Source organism: Lepidochelys kempii, chromosome 6 (genome assembly GCF_965140265.1).
Source record: "Lepidochelys kempii isolate rLepKem1 chromosome 6, rLepKem1.hap2, whole genome shotgun sequence".
Classification (NCBI taxonomy): Eukaryota; Metazoa; Chordata; order Testudines; family Cheloniidae; genus Lepidochelys; species Lepidochelys kempii.
In genome coordinates, this window is record NC_133261.1 from 65851924 (window position 1) to 65873957 (window position 22034).

Genomic DNA, 22034 nt, shown 5'->3' on the forward strand with positions numbered 1-22034 from the left:
TATAGTATGTTTAATCAGTCATTTAGGATCTGGTGAGTCCCCATTTGATATATTTAGTAAATTACTTTTACTGTAAAATGAAGGATATTTTGAAAGCTTTGAATTTTTTGCATCTTCTGTTTCATTTTAAAACAAAAGCAGAGTGATTGGCTTGATTAAATCCGAATATGAAAATAGTATTTTGCCTCCCGAAAATGTCCCTGGGCGTCTTAATTAGATACAATATTTTTCTTCATTTCTTTTCCTGAAGACTTGTGGTGCATTGTTAACTATCTGCCGCTCCAACTCCAGTGGTGGCTGCTGATCAGTGATGGATGAAGCAATACATACAAATATTTGTTATGTCATACATATGGAGTTGAAATCTTTTGTAATGAATTATTTATTCATTTATTTGGATTTTAATTGTGCACAATGGGTTAGGCATCGTAAACACATTTAATAAAAAAGATACTTCTTGTTCCAGGGATTTTACCACTTAAATGCAAGTTAGATTTAGCTATTTGTGTATATTGAACCTTTGGCTGCCTCATCTTCAGTCTGCCCACTAATCTGTCTCCGCTGGGACCGCTTCTAAAATTCCAAACCTCTGAGAAACTTTCAAAGAGCAGCCACTTGGCGAGGAGTGGGAAGAAAGGTGTAATTTTATGGGGGGAAAAAAATCCATATTTGGTGGAGAGGAATTACTTGCATGCAGGATGGGCAATATTCAGTGCTGGACCAGTGACTGATTCTAGGTCCAATATTTTGCAGACCACGGGGGTTAGAAAATGGTGCATTTAACCACTGGAAATGTAGGTATGTTCTCCTACAACAAACAATGAAATGGCAACACTTAATTCTACTCCTGGTAGGTTGGAAGATATTGGTCATCATTAGTTTTTCTCTATATAAATGTATATCTTAAGTAACTTCTAGAAGTTTCTAAAATGTATTGGTTAATACTTTTCCCCCTTTCTTTCCAAGATCTTTACAGTTTGGATTCATGGTCATAAGATAAGCCATTTTTACAGATGGGAGTGGGAGATGTTGTGAAAAATAGTATCAATTTTAAAGTTCTCTAAAACTTCTTTAAAGCAGTTTTTCCTTTAAAAATCTGTTCTATAAACAAAATATGTCTGTTTCATATAAGTGTTACGGTTTTGATTCACACTCATTTGGGATGATCTTCCTTTTAACTCCTTCATTACTTTATTATTTATATATAATTTGTTTAGCTTAAATGCTCATGAAGTAATCCTCTACACTTCAGTGTGTGGGTGAGGGGGTGTGGATGTGTGTGAGAGAAGTAAATGCATACATATACACACAATGTTTTCAGATCTACATGATAAAACGCACTGTGTAAATGTACATCATAAAACTGATTTTAACCAAAAAGTGTTGTTTCATTAATGCATGTGTTTTATATAAAAAGAGAGAAGTTTTTTATGAACATCCAGTTAACTGATTTGTATGTTTTTCTTTTGATTTTTACCCAGTAAAAGATTTCAAAATTCCAAAAGTAATTACAGGTTTACAAAGAATTCTAGTTAAGATTAAAACTGATTTTCAGCTTTAAGTTTAGATAGGAAACACATTCCGTAACTTTGGAAATTAGTTACTAAAACTCTGTTCCCTGAATTATTCCAGTTTTATATTAGGACATACCAAAGACTGAGCCGACTCAGTGTGAAATCCTTCTGGTATTGAAGTCAGTGGCAAAACTCCCATTGGCTTCACTAGGACTAGGATTTTGCCCTCAAACCTCAGAGTGGCTTTGTAAGTAAGGGGAATTATTTTTAAAGCAATATACAATTTTATATTGGTAGCCAATGGAAAAATGAGTAAACCCTGTGATGTGTATGAATAATCCATGAACTCTTATGCATTCTTTTGGCTTTCTACCCATTAAGCTGATGGTGTTGCATTGGGGGCAGCAGCTTCTACTTCCCAGACCAGTGTCCAGTTAATAGTGTTTGTTGCAATTATGTTACACAAGGTAAGTCCTGATCATAAAATCATACTTTTTTTTTTTTTTAAATAAAGAAAAGTCCGTTTCTACTGCATATAGGAGGAGTTAATTATTTGGGTCTCTTGCTTGAGTTAACCTCAGTATATGGAGCTGCAGTGAAGTGATCAGGTGGTAATATAAAATAAGGGATTGGAGAACACAAGTATAATATTGGGGTGGCTATGGGTATCAAAGGAAGCTACACCTCCACCCCGATATAACGCTGTCCTCCGGAGCCAAGAAATCTTACTGCTTTATAGGTGAAACCTCATTATATCGAACTTGTTTTGATCCACTGGAGCGCGCAGCCCTCCCACCCCCCGGAGCACTGCTTTACCGCGTTATATCCGAATTTGTGTTATATCGGGTCCCGTCATATCGGGGTAGAGGTGTATATCCAGTCAGTCTGAGTTGAGGAGGATGAATTTCAGCTGTTCATTGACAAACCCAACCCCCTGCTGCCCAAACAACTGACTGTGACCTACAAAAATGGGGCAGAGAGAGAAAGGAGAACAGTATATTTCCTGGAGGAAATGTAGCAGCCACACAGGGCTGTTGAAGGTAGAGAGGGCAAATAAAGGTTTTAGCCTTGGGACTCTAAGGCTAGTCTACCCTACCACGCTACATAGGCCCAGCTGCACTGATGCAGCTGTGCCGCTGCAGCATGTCTGGTGAAGATGCTCTTTGCTGATGATAGAGTGCTCTCCTGTTGGCATAATTACTCCACCTCAACGAGAGGCGAAAGCTATGTCAGCAGGAGAGTGTCTCCCACCAACATAGCGCAGTGTGGACACCGCTTTAATTCGATGTAACTTGCATGGCTTTTTCACACCCCTAAGCAGCTTAAATTACATTGACTTAAGCGGTAGTGTAGACCAGTCCCTAAGGATACTTGAAGTAGCCCTGGGGATATGGCAAGGGGTACTTATGTATGTTATGTTAAAGTATGGAAAACTGTTTCCTCCTGCTAGGATTCATTTCTATTTGTATGTGTGGTTCTCAGCACTGTGGGAACAATATATACATATTACTCCTGGGGAAATGCTGTGCACAATATTTTAAAATTCTGCATATTTTATTTGTCAAAATAACAAATCATGCTATTTTCAATTATATTGGAAATTTATTTCAAAATACCTGTCAGCAAGTGTGTCTGTAACAATACAGACAACAAGAAAGATCCAGAAAATGTTTTTTGACAAATAGATTCCTTATTAGGCGTATTAGCACATCTATATGACTTCACAGAACAGATGGCCATAATATTTCCATGTATGTCAAGCACAAAAGACTTTAATTATATGGCTACACAGCAAACAAAAACCCACGGCTGGCCCAAGCTGGCCAGCTCGGGCTCATGGAGCTCAGGTTGTGGGGCTGTTTAATTGTTGTGCAGACTTCTGGGCTCAGACTAGAGCCGGAGCTCTGGGACCCTTCCATTGGGTTGCCAGGTGTCCAGTTTTCGACCACAACACCCAGAAAAGGGACCCTGGTGACTCCAGTCAGCACCACTGACCAGCCCGTTAAAAGTCTGGTTGGTGGTACAGCAGGGTAGGCAGGCTCCCTGCCTGGCTCCCAGGAAGAGGCTGGCATGTCCTTCCAGCTCCTAGACCAAGGGGCGGCCACGTGGACTCCGCGTGCAGGCCCCGCCCTGAGTGCCAGCTCTGCAGCTCCTATTGGCCAGGAACTGCGGCCAATGGGAGCTGTGGGGGCAGCGCCTAAGGGCAGGGGCGGTGTCTACAGGCAGGTGCAGCACACCTAGGAGCCGGAGGGACATGCTGGCCACTTCCCGGGAGCCGCCTGAGGTCAGTGCCACCCAGAGCCTTCATGCCAAAACCTCTCCCACACTCCGAACCCCTCGGCCCCAGCCCGGAGCCCTGTCCCACACCCAAACTCCCTCTTGGAGCCCAGGGCCCCACCTGCACCCAAACTCTCTCCTGGAGCCCACACCCCACTTTCCTGCCCCAGCCCGGAGCCTCCTCCCTTACACAGAACCCCTCATTTCTGGCCCCACCCTGGAGCCCACACCCCCAGCCCAGAGCACATCTCAACCCCCTGCCCCACCCCAAAGCCCCCTCCCACACTCCAAACCCCTCAGCCCTAGCCTCAAGCCCACTCCTGCACCCCAAATACCTCATCCCTGGCCCCACCCCAGAGCCTGCACCCCTTACCGTCCCAGCCCCCGTCCCAGCCCAGTGAAAATGAGTGAGTGAGTGAGGGTGGGGGAGAGCAAGCAACGGGGGAAGGGGAGATAGAGTGAGGGGCGTGGCCTCAGAAGGGGCCGGGCCTTGGGTCAGGGAGCAGGGCAAGGAGTTGCGTTTTCTGCTATTAGAAAGTTGACAGCTTTACCCTCCCACCCTGCAGGGTCCTAGCACCTGCGCTCTAGGCCCAGCCCAGAAGTCTACACTGCAGTGAAACAGCCCCACCCTGCCCAAGACCCGTGAGCCCAAGTTGGTTGTCTTTGCTCTGTGAACATACCCTAAAGGGCAGTACATCCTTAGGAGTGAGGTTAGGCCATGATTTGGCACAGCACTTAAATATGTCCATAAAGTTCAGCGCCTGAGTATCCCCAGTGAAACTAATGCTTTGCCAGATAGGGGCCTTAGTGAGTGGCATAGTTAAGTAGTACTCAGCATGTCACCATATAGTCACTGGACTAGAATTGAAATTGTTGTAGACACTGTGTTAGACGGGCAGTGGGTGTGAAGGCTCCAGCATGGCAGTGGCGAACGCAGGTCACTGGCTACATGGAGGTGGGGGATCCTGCTGCCCTTGCCCCCTCCCTGGGACACGGATGCAGTGGTGAGGCTGCACCTCACCCTGACACAGCACAAGGGCCAGGCCTGCCACAGAAACACCATGTGGCCCTCCCCCCTCCATGTCAGCACACCATGATAGTGAGCGAGAGGGACAGTCTCTCTCACACACGCTGAGCCCTGGTGTGGGGCAAGCAGGCTCCGTGCAGCAGGATCCAAGTGTGGAAGGGTTTAGTGTGGGAGGATCCAGGTGTGAGGTGTCTGAATGGGACAGTGCAGGTGGGGGTGGGGTCCGGGTACGAGGGAGATCTAGATTCACAGGGACTCCTTTGGGGGGTTCCGGGTGCAGGAGGAATTGGACTCTGCCTGGGGATGGGGGGAGGGGCTCCAGGTGAAAGTGGTTGGGATTCAGTAATGGGAGTCTGGGTGACACAGGGATAGGGCTTGGCCGGGAGGTCTGGGTGTAGGGGGCATGGGGCTTGGTAAGGTGGGGGTCGAGGTGCAGCTGGTTGCGGCTTAGTGGGGTGGGGGTCTGGGTGCTGGGGATTTGGCGGAATGGTTCAGGTGCAGGGGGAGTGGGGCTTGGCAGGATAGGGGGTTGAGTGCAGGGAGCTCAGGGTTGATGTAAGTGCAGGTGTGGGGGTCAGGATGCAGAGGGGTGGGGTTCGGTGGGGCATCTGTACTTGTAGGAGGTCCTGGGCACACCATGATAGCAAGCAAGAGGGACAGAGTCTTGCATGCATGCCCAGCCTTGCCCCCCAAGGCGGTGATTTATGTCTCCCTGGCTGTTCCTAATGCCCAAATCAGACACACCTGCTCGGGACTGCTGCCTGGAAGGGGCACATGAATCAATTATTCTGCAGGGGACATTAATTCTGTGCAGAATTCTCCCAGGAGTAACGTATTAAGAGGTCTGCAGTCATTTTGCGTCATTAAAGGATAACAGGTTGATAGGGTTACAGCATCACAGACATCTGAAGCAAAATTGAATTCAGTTCCTTTGTACTGTAATAAGTGTTTTGATATGTCTTCTGCCAATAAAGAAGACACACCAAACTCCAAAGTTGGGGCAGTAGCCTTTCAATTTCCCATTAATACTAAAGTAAACATGTATTTGTTCAGTCCTTATTTGTACATGGTATGGAAAAGATTTATTGGATCTAGTTTTCAAATACCTCAAGCACACAGTTGCACACCTAATTTGTATGTGCAATTATTGCACCCTACTGCCATTCACAGTAATTAGTCATGCATTTTGTTCAGCTCTTTTGCCTGTGTAGATGCATGCCTAAAGTGTTTGGAAAATCAGGTCTGCTGTGTTTGCACTTTTCACTTGTATAATAACTGATATACATGGTAACCATGTTCTGGGATGATAACGTTGAGGCCAAAGGCCATGGTGTTTTGTAGGTCAGGATCTGGTTATTTCCAAGTAAAGGGGAAGTGCACACTTATTATTCTGACATTTTAAATGATTATTAACAATATTTTAAAAGTGTACAGTAAATATTTTTAAATGAAAGAAGAAAATTTTTTTAAAAGTGGGTTGTCAATGAGATGCTGAAAGAATTTTTAAAGAATTTAATTTTTTTCTCTTCCTTACCCCTTCCACAATTACTGCTACTTTTTCCCCCACCTATCTCCTTTCCCCACCTATATTTCACTTCCTACAGATCAGCAAGCTTCTCCTGTAGGCAGCTGCAATATATTTTAGTTCACATTGTGTTTCAAAACTAAATTGGGATTGTCCCGATGTAACCACAAAACTGATAGTTCTTGTGGCTTGTACAGAAGGGACTGGATTGATGGGAGAAGGGAAGAAATGTCTGGTCTTGCTTCCACTGAAGTCAGTAGCAAAGCTCTCATTGATTTTAGTTGGATCAGAATTAGGCCTGAAGGAGGGAAATAAATCAAAAAGATTGGTAATCTTTTACTGACCGTTTGACAGACCCTTTTTCTTTGCTTTGATGGCATTTCTTCTCTCATGTAAATGCTGGAATTTTTCCTGCCTTAGTTGAAGAAAAGTCACTCAAGAGGCAAATCTGTTTCTTGCAAGTAACCTAAAAATTCTGATTACAAAAGTTGATCAGAACAAATTTTGATCACCAAAGCTTTTAGTCAGAACAAAAGGGTTAAAGTTACCCATGAAATCTGTACAGTAATGAAAATCCTGGCATTCAATAATAATACGTGGATTCATATGCTGTATTGTTACTATGAAATAACCATCCAGTGATTATGCAAATAAGATAGCCAGAACCAAAAAGAATGCAGAGAGTGGCATAACTGTTCTAGGTCAGTAACTGGAGACTTGCACTCTGATTGGGAATATTCCACTTCAGTATAGTTAGTAGGAATAATACATATTTACCACACCTTTTTTTTTGTCTTTGGACATCTTAAATTACAGGGAATCCTAGCCAAGAAAATATTGCACTGACCATTGTTCTTTTGCAGGCACCAGCTGCCTTTGGCCTGGTTTCCTTTCTAATGCATGCTGGGCTGGAACGGAATCGAATCAGAAAGCACTTGCTGGTCTTTGCATTGGCAGCACCTGTTTTGTCAATGGTGACGTACTTAGGGCTAAGCAAGGTAAATGTTTGGGATTTAATTTTGCCGGGAGCTTAGCAATTGGATTTGGGGGGGCATGGAACTCCTTACTGGGTTTGTAGAACACATAGCTCCAAACTGCTTCACCCACCGCCAATACGTTTTTCCATACTATCCGCTGTAGCTGGGACATTCCCGCCTTATGGTTGCAAGTTTATGAACAAAATTCTCAAAAAAGGATGCTTCTGTTTGTTTTAACTAAACAAAAAACACTTTTCCACAATTCTGTGGCAGTTGAATCTGTCATACAATTGTGCTGGGGAATCTAAGCTTTCATTTTAAGAAGCTAAATTGCTTTGTAAGTTTCACTTTAAGAAACTAACCTGACAAATACAAATGGATGCATTGTTGACCTCCTGAGTCTGCAAGCAGATATGCTGAAACAGTAGCTCTGACATGTGGAAATGTGTCTCCATTCATCTTGAAGGGATTTTACTGCTGAAACATGAGAATTTAAATCTTAACGTTAACGGTTACAGTGCTGATAATTTTAGTGGAAACATTTAGTTGTTGTGCGTATCCATCCATACTGGATTCAGTGGAAGATATTGGGACAGTGGTGTGGCTGTCACTGTCAAGGGGTCGGGAGTTCAAGCCCCAGCTCCTTGAGGGACAAACTGTTACCTCTAGGAAGAGGGAAAGAAGAGATGCATCCCCTCCTTGGTGCCCAAAGCCTGAAACAGCTCCTGGGAGCTCAAACTCAAGTCATCTCCCTTTCCGTCTATGATGACAAAGGCCCCAAATGCTGCCCAAAGCTTCCAGCTTTCCCCTTTGACAACTTCTTACATTGTCAATACAAAAATCTGCAGCACATCAAAACTGTAGTTGAAGCATACAATATACAGTATTTAATATTAAAATATAATGTCACAAAGGACACTGTACTTCTAATAAGGTAAAAAAAAATCTCATGTTTTGAACATACACTGTAAATTTTGCAGCATTATCAAGTATCACTTAATTCAGCATTGGCGTGCCATTCAAAGTTGAGGCCTTGCTGCAGAACTTGGGTCCAGATCATGACAGAATCCCTGGGACTTTGCTAATGCTTCACATTTACATGGTGCTTTTCATCCGAGACAATCCATGTCCTTTAAAAACGTACGTCATTAAGTCTTACAACTGTCCTGTAAATCAAGCATAGGAAAACAGAAGCTCGGGCTGAGTTGCTGGTAAAGCCAGGAACAGGAAAACTAGAAATCGCAACTCCCAAGTGTGCTGGTACGACTATTAGACAACTTGCCCACCCATAAGGTTTGGATTCTTGACTATAGCAGTCCAAACATTCAAAGTGATCTGTACCTAAACATTTCTAAAAACATTTAATATTTATTTACATAATGAAGTCCTGATTGTTGAGTTGTGTATATGCAGGATGTACTGTGTGTGTATTGTGGACTCTGATTGAGACAGACCAGGTGTTCCCTTGAAAAATCAAGTTTTTCCAAGGCAAACAGACTTACAGCAATAAATGATGCACTGTTAGTGACCATACATCCTCCCCAAGGAAAACCTCTACATCTGCCTCGAATGAACACCCAATAAGATACTCATTAGGCTAAGCCTCATTTGTTCATCTTAACTAGTTTGTAGTAAATATATTTAAATGTACTAGTGCAGTGGCTCTCAACCTTTCCAGACTACTGTACCCCTTTCAGGAGTCTGATTTGTCTTGTGTACCCCCAAGTTTCATCTCACTTACTTGCTTATAAAATCAGACATAAAAATACAAAACTGTCACAGTGCACTATTACTGAAAAATATCTTACTTTCTTATTTTTACCATATAATTATAAAATAAATCAATTGAAATATAAACTGAAGCTTTCAGTGTATAGTATATAGAGCAGTATAAACAAGTCATTGTATGAAATTTTAGTTTGTACTGACTTTGCTCGTGTTTTTATGTCGCCTGTTGTTTAAACTAGGCAAATATCTAGATGAGTTGATGTACCCCCCTGGAAGACCTCTGTGTACCCCCAGGGGTATGCCTACCCCTGGTTGAGAACCACTGCACTAGTGTACACATGTGTAACGCAGTCTTTATATATGTGCCTGTTAACTTATCTGTAGAACGTAGGATGTGGGAGGCTGATTTGGGTAGTGTATTGTATTGTCTTCAGAGATCTGTCACCGAGCCCAGTCTAAGATATAGCTCAATATGCAGGGCCTAAATGGAGACTCAAAATGCACCAAGTGTAGAAACTTCAGCAAAGTTCTTAGCGCTATAGATATTTCAGAACTTCCATCCTCCAGTTGTTCAGTATAGTTGATATAATGACCTAAGAAACTGGCCTAATACAGAGCCTGACACTTCTTGCAGTGAGTAAAAAGGTAAAGACTATGCAATTTGGATTTGAAGTCTCTGTTGTGATGTGAAGGAAACACTTGGTGATCCAATCTCTGGCTAAAATAGAAGGGTTAGGATGCATAAATCTGTTCCCTAATCCAGTGTTAAAATTGTAACAAGAACTAATCAGAAATCAAGGGATAAAAATGGTAGTGCTATCTGTATGTGAGATGTGAAAAGAAACTGTCCTGTTCTGTGCATACCACAAAGTGACACTCCTATTTAGGATTATATGCTATTTCTCACCAAGATTTTTTTTCTAAGCGTTTGGTATATTTTTCTGTCATGTCATGCCTATTCAGGTCCATTCAGAACACTGTGACATGCCTTCTTGCCTGTATGTGTGCCATCATCTCCAATTCTTAAAGGTCTCCTCTTGTTCCCCTTCCACTACAGTTTGCTCTCCTCAGGTTCAAGAGCTCCTTCTCTTTTCAATCTTTGCTCTTTCAGTTTTGATCATCCCTCCTGTGTCAGGTGCTGAATTTTAGACTCTTTCTCTCTCTCTCTAAAATAGCCTTTTTGCCTTATTGATTTCCCATCTCTTTGTAAAAAGCACAGCTCAAAACCCCCTCATCTAGGCTATCTACAACCAGTGAGCTGTCAATTAGGTCACTGCACATGTGCTTATCACACCTGTCCCAATCTGAATGTTCCTGTCTACTGCCACCGTTCTGTAACAAATCCACTGCTGTAAATTGCATAGATGATGTGCTATGAAATTGTATAAAAGGATTCTAGAATAAAGGACAGGGAGAGACTTTGAGTAAATAGCCTGGGAGACACGCTAGAAAGGAACTATGCTAGCTGCAACACCATTTACACAGTAGATGGTGAGAGGTTTGATGGGTTTGTTAATAAAAAACACAGATGAAGGATCTTTGTTGATGGGTCATTGGTTTTAGGCAGGCTCAGAGCTGAGTTTTGAGCAGCATTTTAGAAGAATGGGGGATTGGGAAGGCAGAAATAATTATGGAGCTAGTGCAGTTGCAGATGCAAAGAATCAACCTCTGCTTGCCAATGTTGGCTTCCTCTCCTATGTCAGAGGGATAGGTTGAGAATATACCAGGAAATAAGATCACAGAGATAAATGGGAGCTTGACCAAAGAAGGACTTTAAAAATGAATGGATAAATTTTGCATTTTATTATCTATGGTGTAGTGTGATCCTAATCCCAGTGTGGCAGAACCTCTTCTATAAATGGAGAGACATACTAAAATAAAATGAACAGAAGGATTCTTGATCCTTCTTAACATGTTAGATACAGCCTATGTATGTAATAATTTTGTATAGAACCACTGGAAAGTGCACAGTGCTCGCTGTGCTTACAATTTAAATACAGCTGGGTGGCATCTATGCCCTGAAATCTGATCTCATTGAAATGAGTAGTGAAACTCCCATTGACACAGTGGGAAAAGAACCAGGCCTTTAAAGACTTGAGGTCATCCTGAAATCTAGTCATTTAAAAAAAAAATTAACTTCAGTGTGTGAGTGCCAAATTTTGCGGTTTTACAATTTAATTTTCCCATTTTAAAAAGTATATTTTGCTCCTCTTTTGCTGTGTGGAAGACTCTCACAAACAGGGGTAACTAACTATACAAGAGAAACAGTTCAGTTTACTATACACACAGTACTGCCAAATGCACAAAGTAAACAAAGTGGGGGGAAAAATATTTAATTCCTCTAATCTTTGTCAATGATTATAATATCAGATGCTACTTGAAAGTATAAGTCGTTAAAACATTTTCAGACGCAAGTGTGGTATCTTTTTTAAAGAAAGATTGTCATTTTGAAAGAATGATTGTTGACTAAATCATAATAAAGCTGGAATGTTAAGGCCTTTTATTTGTTGAATCTGTTGTAGTTTGGATTCATTTTCACACACACCCCCACCCCCGCTTTTTTCTCTTTCACAGAGCAGCAAAGAAGCCCTTTCAGAAGTCAATGCTACTGGAGTTGCCATGCTTTTCTCTGCTGGGACTTTTCTGTATGTTGCCACAGTGCACGTCCTCCCAGAGGTAGGAGGAATGGGGCATAGCCACAAACCTGAATCAACAGGTGGGAAAGGACTCAGCCGCCTGGAGGTGGCAGCCCTGGTCCTAGGCTGCCTTATTCCTCTAGTTTTGTCCATCGGGCACCAGCACTGAAGGTTCAAAGTCACTGTTCTCCTCCTTGATCTGGTGTGAGCAGTAAATGTCAGCTGCTCTTTTCATCGTTGTCTCTCTTACCCCATCATCCACCTCATCTGCGCTGTGGAGTTCAGAGGGAAGCTTGATTCCAACATGAGGAATTCTGGAAAAGCTTTTAGTGTAGCAAAATGTACTTTGGCAGCCGGACATAAATTTTGTGTAATTTTCTTTTCTGAAGACATTTGATATTTTAATTTTGATTTCTGGCCCCTATTCTCAGGGAAGATGGACTTTGAATTTTAAGAAAGGTGAGTGGGGAAGAATTTAATGGCTCGTCATGAAATTGCAATCACCAAAGTATCTGTAACTCAGCATTCACAGCTGAGAATAAAACAATGGATGGATGCCTTTTAATATGTGGAAATCTTCTTACCAGTAGAATAGGGAAATCTCCCCTACAGTTTTTTTATGTTGTCCTGACATGTGTGACTGATCCTTGTAATATCAGTGCCACAAGCCTTGCTGTAAGGATGTAGTACTCAAAATTCTAGGTAATGCACTTGTTGCAAAAGACACTAACTGTTGATTGGAAGAAACATTATTGGACAAAGATTAGAGGAAGTCTAGGATGAGAATTCAGCTAGTTTAGTAAGTGGAGATGACTTTTACATTGCATTCCCTAGATTAACACAAAGGAACCAAGGAAGTCCTAGAAACAAGGAAATATTCTGTTTTTACTTAGTTTATGTAATGGCTTGTTACGTTATTTAACAAAAAACAAAAACAAAGGCAGCACACTTTGGAAGCAAATCTCCCATCATGTCCGTAAAGAGTAGCAACCAAAATTGTAGAGACATTTAGGAATGTAGCACCAGGGCTGCACTGCTACTATCCTTGAGAGAGAAATACACAGTGTCTTTTTAAATCAAACTGTTCAGGGCTTTGACTGGAGATCTGATGGAAATGGATTTTGAGGGACCAGAGAACTGTACTAGCTCATTTACAAAGGGCTGAAACTAGTGGTCTGGTTTTCCTTTCTTTCATTAAATAAAAAATATTAAGGTTAACAAAACAAGATCTCTGGTTAAATACTCATACTCTGTGCATGTTGGTAGGTCCACGGTGTGTCTAAACTAGTTAACTGCTCTGCTAAATCTTCATACCAACAAGTAAGAAGCATTTTGTTTTTTGTCAAAACTTATTAAAATCATACCTTTCTCCTTTGGGAATCTTGCAATCCACCACCTCTTGATTATGGTTGGTTGTACTGATGCTACTCTGGGATTCAGTGCCGTTGCAGCTGGATGATAAAAGATTCTCTCCTTATCAAGACATGCCTTCTCTTGTCAGGCAATGTTTTTGTTTAATTATGCAAGAAATGGTACATTTTAATAACTGTAATGCATACAAATTCAGAATGAAAACACAACTCTTGTTTTACAAAAATTTCTTTTATGCTACATCCATTTTAAGCCGTAGTCTGAATCTATCTGCACTTCTTAAATATAATATTGCCAACATGTTGTTTTTGTTTTTAGTCATTTTCATTGTTTGAAACAAATCTTCAAAGCTTGAAAACACTGCTTTCTTAAGGAACTTATTGTCTCCTTGTGAAAGAGAGAGCCCCTTTCTTCCCTCGCCATCTGTTTCTTATGGTACACAGGCCATCATGGCTCTGACTTCATTACATCCTCATCTTCTAGCTCAGCAGTGGGTATCAGCATGGCTCTTGGAACAGGATTTGTTAGTTTAATTAGCGATCACTCTGTTCAGTGGCTTTGTAGCAGCACAAAAACAGTAATCCACAATCAGATTTTAACAGTGGTGACTGCTTTTTTGTTTTTTACCATTAGAAAGGTGGATTTGAAAATCAGTGCAGAATTATTAGAATGTAGAAGACCTTCCCACAAGACTAATTATTTTAAGGTAGATAAAATATTGACCTAATATTGTCTACATGACACTAGACTTTTAAAAAGCTATTGTGTTCTGAAAAGCAACAGCAAAAATAGCACCACCTAACTAACTAGATCTATTCCCTCTATGTATTTAGTCATGCCTAGTTTCTCAAGAGACAAATACAAATCTATTTTTACTCCCGTTAGCTCTGAAAAGCCAACACAGCTCAGCTAGAGAGCTGGATTCTGTTCTCTGTGTACCACCACAATTGTGTAACTGTTTGCAATTGACAAACCTGTGTAAATCCACTGAAGGCAGTGATGGTGCACAAGTGTCACTGAGGGCATAATTGGGCCTGTAGAACCTTTTTGACAGGTGGTAGTGACAGGCAACGTATAAAGAATCCTGCACTTAGACCTCTTGGTAAATTTGCAGGGCTGGCAGTTATGAAAAAACACCAATTCTGTTTGTAAACTGAGCAAATCTGATCTGTAATCATTGGCAGACAATTAAACTAGACCCTCCCTGGTGACACTTCTGCGGTTACATTTTGGGGTAGAACCACACTTTACGTTTACTTCCATTTTTCCCCAGCACGTTCTTACCGTTATCTTTCAACATCTGTGTTCAGCTTCAGCCATCATTTTATTTCATGTCACGTCACTGTAATGGTCAGAAACCTATATATCCACTGTAGGTAGGAGTATCATTTACCATCTTTTCCTGCCAGTGTGCAATATTCAGCCAGAACCTTTCTCTATGGACCATTTTTTATTGAGGAGGAGACATTTGACCAAATTTCTCTCCCCTGCTGACATAGCTTCTGGCAGGTTTACCATAGTGATAATCATCTTCCTGTTGGCATTGCTAAGAGGGTTTTATCAGACTTCTTGCCACAGACACGTCATAAGATCAAGTCTCCAACTTCTGGGGCAATTGCCAGTGATGATAATGCTCAGTTTAGTATTGTGTAAACTAAGCTTGTGAGGCCAGAGCATTAAGCATTATTGGCCAAGATAGAACAGTGCAAGAGTCTGAAAAGGGTTCACAGGTTAAAATATCTACAAACAAAAGGGGACAGAAGGCCCAGTAATGTGCAATTTTCACTTTGCAGTTTGACTAAGTGGCATAAGTTTTATGTTTTTTCCTGTCCGCTTTGAACGAACTTCTTTGTTTTGGCTGCCTTAATGGTATATATCCGTTGAACTGTTTAAACTTTACGTGGCTGAGACTGCCCCAGTTACCAAGGGAATTGGGGGTTATCAGAGAGATGCATATTGTAGCAGAAGGTAAAGTTTCGTTCTTCGAGTGCTTGTTCATGTCCCTTCCAATCAGGTGTACGATGGCCACGGGGGTTGTAGCGAGCTGCAGGCACTGCTGGCAGCGGCACCACTGACAGACACGCCAGCACTGCTGTTGCCCCCTACAGCTCCGGCACTGACCCTCCTGGCAGCGGCACCGCCGACAGTGACAACTTCGATTCCACTGGTGTCGACCATATCGGCACCACCGGAACCAGCAACTTCAGCACCGCCTGCCTCGGCACCGATATTTCCTCCTTCAGCGGTTCCGGCACCGCGGGCTGTGGAATACCGCATGCCGCAAGACCCACGGGGCGCTGAAGGGAGTGAGCAGGGTCCGCTGCCAGGCTGCTCCTCCTTATCGTCCCTGGATGAGGTGGTCGCAGGACGTCGACGTCCCCAGCTCTGGAAGATAACAGGGCACTCCAGCAGCTCTTACACCATGCTGCCCAGACCTTGGGTACACAGCCAGAAGAGGTGGTGGAGGAATCAGACCCAGTCGTTGAAGCAGGGGTCTGCCACAGCGTTTTGGTCGTCTCTACGATAGTCTTTATTAAAGACAAGGCGACACTAGAGGGACCAGAGGGTGCCAAGGCAGGTGCTGAATGGCTGGTTCCGGCAGTGCCAATATCAACGCCAGTGGAATCGAAGCTGTAGCTGTCAGCAGTGCCGTTGACAGGAGGGTCGGTGCCAGCGCTTCTGTCAGCGGTGCCACTTCCAGTGATGCCAGTGCGGCCTGCAGCTCATTACAACCCCGTGGCCATTGTGTGCCTGATTGGAATGGACATGAATAACCCATCTCAAAGAACAACAGTTACGAGAAGGTAACTGTTTTTTGCCTCAGGTGACCAAATCTATCCTGATCGTAGTTCCTCAGCAAATTATTTTCTTTCAGCATAGGATTTCAGTTAAATATGAGTTGGGGTGAAAACATCTCTGATCATACCTCCATCCTCCCTCTTTATCTGCCACGATAAAATCAATTATCACATGTAGTCTGGGCCATCTCTTGTCCGTTTCCATTCCTAAGGAAAATTAGTTGCAAATCAATTCTTCATTACTCTTCCATTTTTGTCTGTAATGTCCATCTTATATAGGCTTTCAGTTGTGATGGGATGGAAAATAGGTACACCCAGACAACGCTGTAACTGATTGGCTTGCATTTTTCCCTTCTTTTTCCAAATCCCACCCCCAAACCAGAACTCTCCACATCAGCTAATTTATCAGTTCCTGATGGTTAAGTTGATACTAAGAATCAATTAAGATTACATCTGTGTTAGTTCCAATGGGTTCAGCTATTTCACTGACTCTTCTGATATCATTTTTGTTCCTCGTAATAGAAGCAAAATATTTTTTTCAGTACCTGATGACAACTGAGATACAGGAGCCTCATTTATATTTACAGATGTGAGAATGGCAGGGCAGTCACACCAGGATAAGGATGTTTTGATGGCTGCTCCATATATTAGAAGTTGGCCAGGAATTAAGCACGAGAACCTAGTGACTACATCTGAGCTTCAAAGAGCACTCCTGCATGGAATATCTTAAAACCTTAACATTATCCAAGAGACCCAGAAGAACAACAGAATTTGTTCAGGAACTAATGTAGAGGCTGGTGATTGTTTTATAGGATTCCTTGGCAGTGGCTGACTTGTGCCCTTATTGTCAACTATACTCAGAAGAACATGGAGAGGCTATGGAATAACTATGTTGCTGTTGGCCTCTTCTACGTCGTCTCCTTGATCATCCTCAGGAAATCTGGAAGGAGGAGTTTGGTTGCTTTTGTCTGTGGTGTTGTGGGGAACCTGTCCAGTGAATTTCAGATTCAAACTTTTAAAAATATCACCTTTTCTCATTTTCCTTTGGTTACATCTTCCAGCAACTCAGGCTTTCTAGGGAATAAAATTGCCTGGTTACTGTAGTTGAAGTGACTTTGCATACTGAGCTGTAATTTTAATGTCTTTTCAAAACCATTTGTACACATGAAATCATTCCATGAATGGCTGCCTTATAATTTTTTGTTTTTTCCCACTTTAATTGTGAATGGTTTAAAAAAATGTTGTTGGTTTTTTGATTTGTTTTATTATATTAAATTTTTATTAGGTGCAGTGCTTAAGAGTTGGCTTCTCATTTATCATATGAGGTTTTGTTAGCGAGCACGTGAAGAGCAGTGGCACTTCAAGGTAGTGCTGCTGAAGACTAGTGCATTTTATTTTTATGTACAGTAGAACCTCGGAGTTACGAACACCAGCGTTACGAACTGACTAGTCAACCACACACCTCATTTGGAACTGGAAATACACAATTAGGCAGCAGCAGAGACCAAAAAAAAAAAAAAAGCAAATACAGTACAGTGCTGTGGTAAACATAAACTACTAAAAAAATAAAGGGAAAGTTTTTAAAAGAAGATTTGACAAGGTAAGAAAACTGTTTCGGTGTTTTTCATTTAAATTAAGATGGTTAAAAACAGCATTTTTCTTCTGCATAGAAAAGTTTCAAAGCTGTATTGAGTCAATGTTCAGTTGTAAAACCATAACGTTTTGTTCAGTGTTACAGACATTTCAGAGTTACACACAACCTCCATTCCCAGTGTTCATAATTCTGAGGTTCTATTGTATAGGCATTTCTGTGGGCTCGTAGCCATAATGTCAGAGTACCCACAAAAATTAAAGCTACAAGGGAAAGCTGGTGAGAGAGGGACTGTCATGTTATGTTGGTATGAATGATTTTATATAAAGATGTAAGCAAGGGCAGAATTTGACTGACTTAACGGGAGTTTGTTGCCAGTGTCCCCCTCCCTCCCCCTAAACTTTAGGAGCTGGGACATGGGGAAGGGGTGAGTTGTGTTACTGGGGCAGCCCCAGAGAGCGTCTTCACCCAAGATTGCCACTAGCCAGAAAGAAGTTGGGATTACAGTGAGGGGAATGAGAGTGGGTGTCAGGAGCAGTATTGCCAACCACAAGTATTCAATAGTCATGAATTAGACACCTCTGAAACCATGACTGACTTAAATATTCAAGGCACATTGGCTTTTGCCTGTTTCTGATTTTTTGAGCCTTGAGGGGGAAATAGCCAGCCCCCAACTTGCGTGTGAGCATTTCAGATTTAAAAACTCAACAATAAATGCGCAAACAAAATGTGAGCCCCTCTGCTGGATTTTGAACGGGACTGTACTTAGCCTCTCCTCACCTTTGGGCTGTGGAGAAGCTGCAGTTCTAATCTTCTCCATCTCTCTGTGTACACCACACTTGGCTGCAGACTAGTTTTCCATCTATCTTCCACGTGCTCTTACCCCCAGCACGCATGCCTTCACAGCACCTCCGTTTCCCTCTGTGGCTCCTGGCAGCAAAGAAAGGTGCCATCTTCCCTGGCGTCATTCCCACTAGCAACAATGGAAGGCAGTGGCCATCTCTGCTAAGGGCAGCCTAAACGTCCTCTTTTCAATACAGTAGGGAAATGGGGGCCCTCTTAAATGAGGGCAGATTGTGACCTTTTGAAAGAGAGTTCTTCCTGAGTTTCTCTTGAAAAGAATATATTTGCTGACACACATTTTCAGTTATAAAGGCTAATGGAAAATAACCTGTGGACCTACATCCAAGAGGTTGTCAGAAATTTGAGGACGTGTGAGAGAAGTTTTGACATGGTTTTTGAGCAAAAAGGTACAAAAAAGAGGATTTACCAGGACATACTTCTTACAGATTTGCAGATTTAATGGGAGATCATCAGAAAATTCAGTCCTTTCTCAGATTGTATGCCATGAACTTGGGGGAGGAGACACTATATTCGTCATACAAAACAGGTTGAATCGTTGCTTTAAGTGAAAAACTTAGTGCCACCTTAACTGTGTAGTCACAACCAATACCTCCAGGCTAACAACTTGTTTTTACCAGACTTCAGTTTGGGGCCAGATTTGACCTGAGTGACCCTTTGAAAAGGTAATAAAATTAAGATGAAATGTTTGTATGCTGTGTACAACTAATCTGTATGATGTTAATATTTGTTTTACAGTACCCTGAGTGGGTTAGCCTCAAGAGATTTTCCCTGTGCTGAAGAATTTACAATCTGCAGCCTGCAATTTGTAGTGCAGGATCCATACATGAGGACCCTTACATCTGTGCAACATCCCATAGAAGTCTAAGGGACTTTGTGCATAAGGTCAGAAGGTCCACAGGATCCAAATAAAGACATGACTTTCTATTACTGAGGCAACATTTCAGTTTTTTCCAGAGTTGTACATGGATATATATAGATATATATATATATATATAAATTTTTATATAGCATTCATTATAAGCCAGAGAGATCCTTCAGTCCTTATGGCTCTTCCCCACCAGAGGGGTGATATTATATTATTCCTGCTGCCAACAATGTACAGTCCCCCCTTCACAATCTTTGTTCTGCTGCTATTCTCCTCTTGTTGCTCAAGCTGAGACTTGAGATATGTGTGTTGCACAGTAGCTGCTCCAGCGCCCATAGCAAAGAATCTGTCAGCATTTCTTTTTGAAAAGTGAAACCTATCCCTGAAGAGATTTTATGATGTTTGTTCTGCATGTTATTTATTTATTGGTTTTTAGTACATCACCCATTGTGGCAGCTCTGTAACAGTTAAAACCCACAAACATAAGTCTCCATCTTAACAGTCTGCTGTTGTGCTTAAAAGTCCCATGTAAACGAATACACTTTGGATTGTTCCTTAAAGCTCATCGCACTTGGTTCTGATAGTTGGAGAGATAATGGAGTGAGTTCCACCAGCGAGGGATCCTCAACCGAAAATATGCCATTGCTGGCCTCAGACAGTAAAATTCACCATGAAGAACAACCCAGTAGATCTTAACTGCTGTAATGCAACCAAGTTAGGTGCCCTCTTAGGTAGCTGACTCCTAGACTATTAAGGATTAAAAGAGCCTAGTCAGTACCTTGAATTGAACCTAGAAACATCGGAGTCCACGTCTAAGGTAACTGCACTTAACATGCCTTGCAGTGATACAGATTAGGAGTATTGTACGGAGATCAGTGTTAAGAGAGGACAGGGCTGCATTCGCTTGGCCTGATGATAGGAGTCACTGCCAACTTGAATCACATCCTATAGAGTCAAACTTGGTAAGCTTTTTTTAAAAAGTGCTCAAGGGGTGAGTTTTTTTGGCTTACTTCACTGGTTTTACAAGCCCCTTTTCTATTGCATGCACCTAGCCGCCATTGGGATAGGTGTGATATAAATACATATATTTCCAGAAGAACTGGGGGGAAATTAAGCTCTTGTAGGAGGTTCAGGCGTAGCCTCCATTGTGAAAATGCCTTGAAAGCACCTCCCATTATTTGCATTCCCAAAGCAAAGCATCTGCTCTTCAAAATTATTTTCATGGATCGGGTTAAAAAAAAAATTCCTGGGCAGAGACAGTTTAGCAGTAACTAGACAAAAGCGGGATTTCTTTCCTCCCATCTCCCCTTCGGTTCAATCGCTGCACACAGCCTTCTCTGAGATCCTGTAACTTCAAAACTTACCGTACTTATAAAACCATTTTCCGGTCCCCGCTCTCCGCAAGCAATAAACCCATGATGCTCTGAACTAATTGTTTGAGGTGGTTGACTTTTCTGCTAGTTCAGCTTAAAATTTAAAGCTGACTTATTCAGTTAATAAAATAGTATTTCTCCATGCACACTTAAGTAAAATAATGTATGTTAATAATTTATCGCTATTGTATGCTCACCAGTGGGAGATCCAAGGTACATTACTGATTTTTGCAAATTAGCTAGTGAACAAATAGAAAGGGAACTCCAGGCTAAACGCTTGACAAAATGTACTTTATTCTTTTAATTAACAATTGTAGCTCAGCTTTAATTATTTATGATGCTTCATCATATAGTAGTAAATGTACTGTTAGTGTATTTTGTAAAAATGTCTGAGGAATGCAAGACTTAACCACTTGTTGAAATCCTACAGAGAGTTGAGCAAGAAGAGACCACCTTTTGGTTACAATAGTTACCACTCACAAGTTAACATTCACTACCCCATCATAGTTTAACTTACTGCAGTATTTTCTATAAATACAAAGTAAATGTTACATTTGTTTTAGGGGCAATCACTGTACAAGGTGTGTGTATTCATTGACAGTTGTATTTTTATCAACGTTTTTTCAGATGCTGTTAGGGCATGTGCACAACAGGAAGAATGAGCTGAGCTGTTAGTTTGTGTCAAACTAAATCATATTACTGATGTGTGCAAGTCTTAACAAAATATCCCTCCAGCCAGAAGTACAGCATATTCTACCTTCTTTTCAGAGCATTTTCTCTGTTGCCTAAGGTGTCTAGACATTAACTATCAGCTATATTAGAAGGCATAATAAAAAAATGCCTTTTGCCTAAGGCTTGCAGGGGCTACATAAACAATAAAAAGTGAGCTAACAATGGCTAAAATCTAAAATATACAGAATTTAAACCTAAAAAGCCAAACAATGTGAAATAAGGGAGAAGTGTTAAGATATACAGTATGTGTTTTGCACAGTATGTTAATCCAGTGACTCAAGTGATTATATCAGTGTGAACACAGTCTAAATTGGAGTCCAGGGAGCTCCTGTGATTTGCCTACTGGAATCTGGGGACAGTAAAAGGACATACTGTCACAATTAATGTGCTAGCCTACACCATTGCCACTAGTCTGGTTTGGAGTTGACTTGAGAGCACCATTCCCAGGCTGGTGGAAGTGACTGGCGAATAGCTAATGTTGTGTCTGTGTTTAAGAAAGGGGAAGACAGTGATTTGGGCAATTGCAGGCCTGTTAGTCTGACCTCAGGAGTATGTAAGGATTTAAAACAATTTGTGAAGGAAAGAATAATTAAATTCATGGAGGTAAGTGGTAGAGGAATGTAATGCAACATGGATTTACCAAAGGTACATCATGCCAGTGTAACCTGATTTCCTTCTTTAAGAAAATAGCTGATTTTTTTAATCTTAGATAAAAGAAATTCAGTAGATCTAATGTGCTTGGACTTCAGGAAAACA

At 41.7% G+C, this 22034-nt stretch overlaps 1 protein-coding gene across 5 annotated transcripts in view; it reads left to right on the plus strand.

The window, feature by feature from the left end:
• The window catches only part of SLC39A9 (solute carrier family 39 member 9), a 43774-nt gene extending 26623 nt beyond the window's left edge, over nt 1–17151 (plus strand). Inside the window, exons 5-8 of one of the 5 annotated variants that reach the window (XR_012159428.1) lie at nt 1896–1981; nt 7207–7341; nt 11623–12143; nt 16396–17151. Coding sequence is in view for 3 of the 5 variants with exons in the window: in XM_073348462.1 (XP_073204563.1) it covers nt 1896–1981; nt 7207–7341; nt 11623–11853 (452 nt within the window). In the remaining 2 variants the exon portion in view is untranslated. Of the gene's footprint in view, nt 1–1895; nt 1982–7206; nt 7342–11622 lie in introns of all 5 variants that reach the window. The other 4 variants (XR_012159429.1, XM_073348464.1, XM_073348462.1 and 1 more) reach the window with 4 other exon arrangements.
• The last annotated feature ends 4883 nt before the right edge of the window (nt 17152–22034 follow it).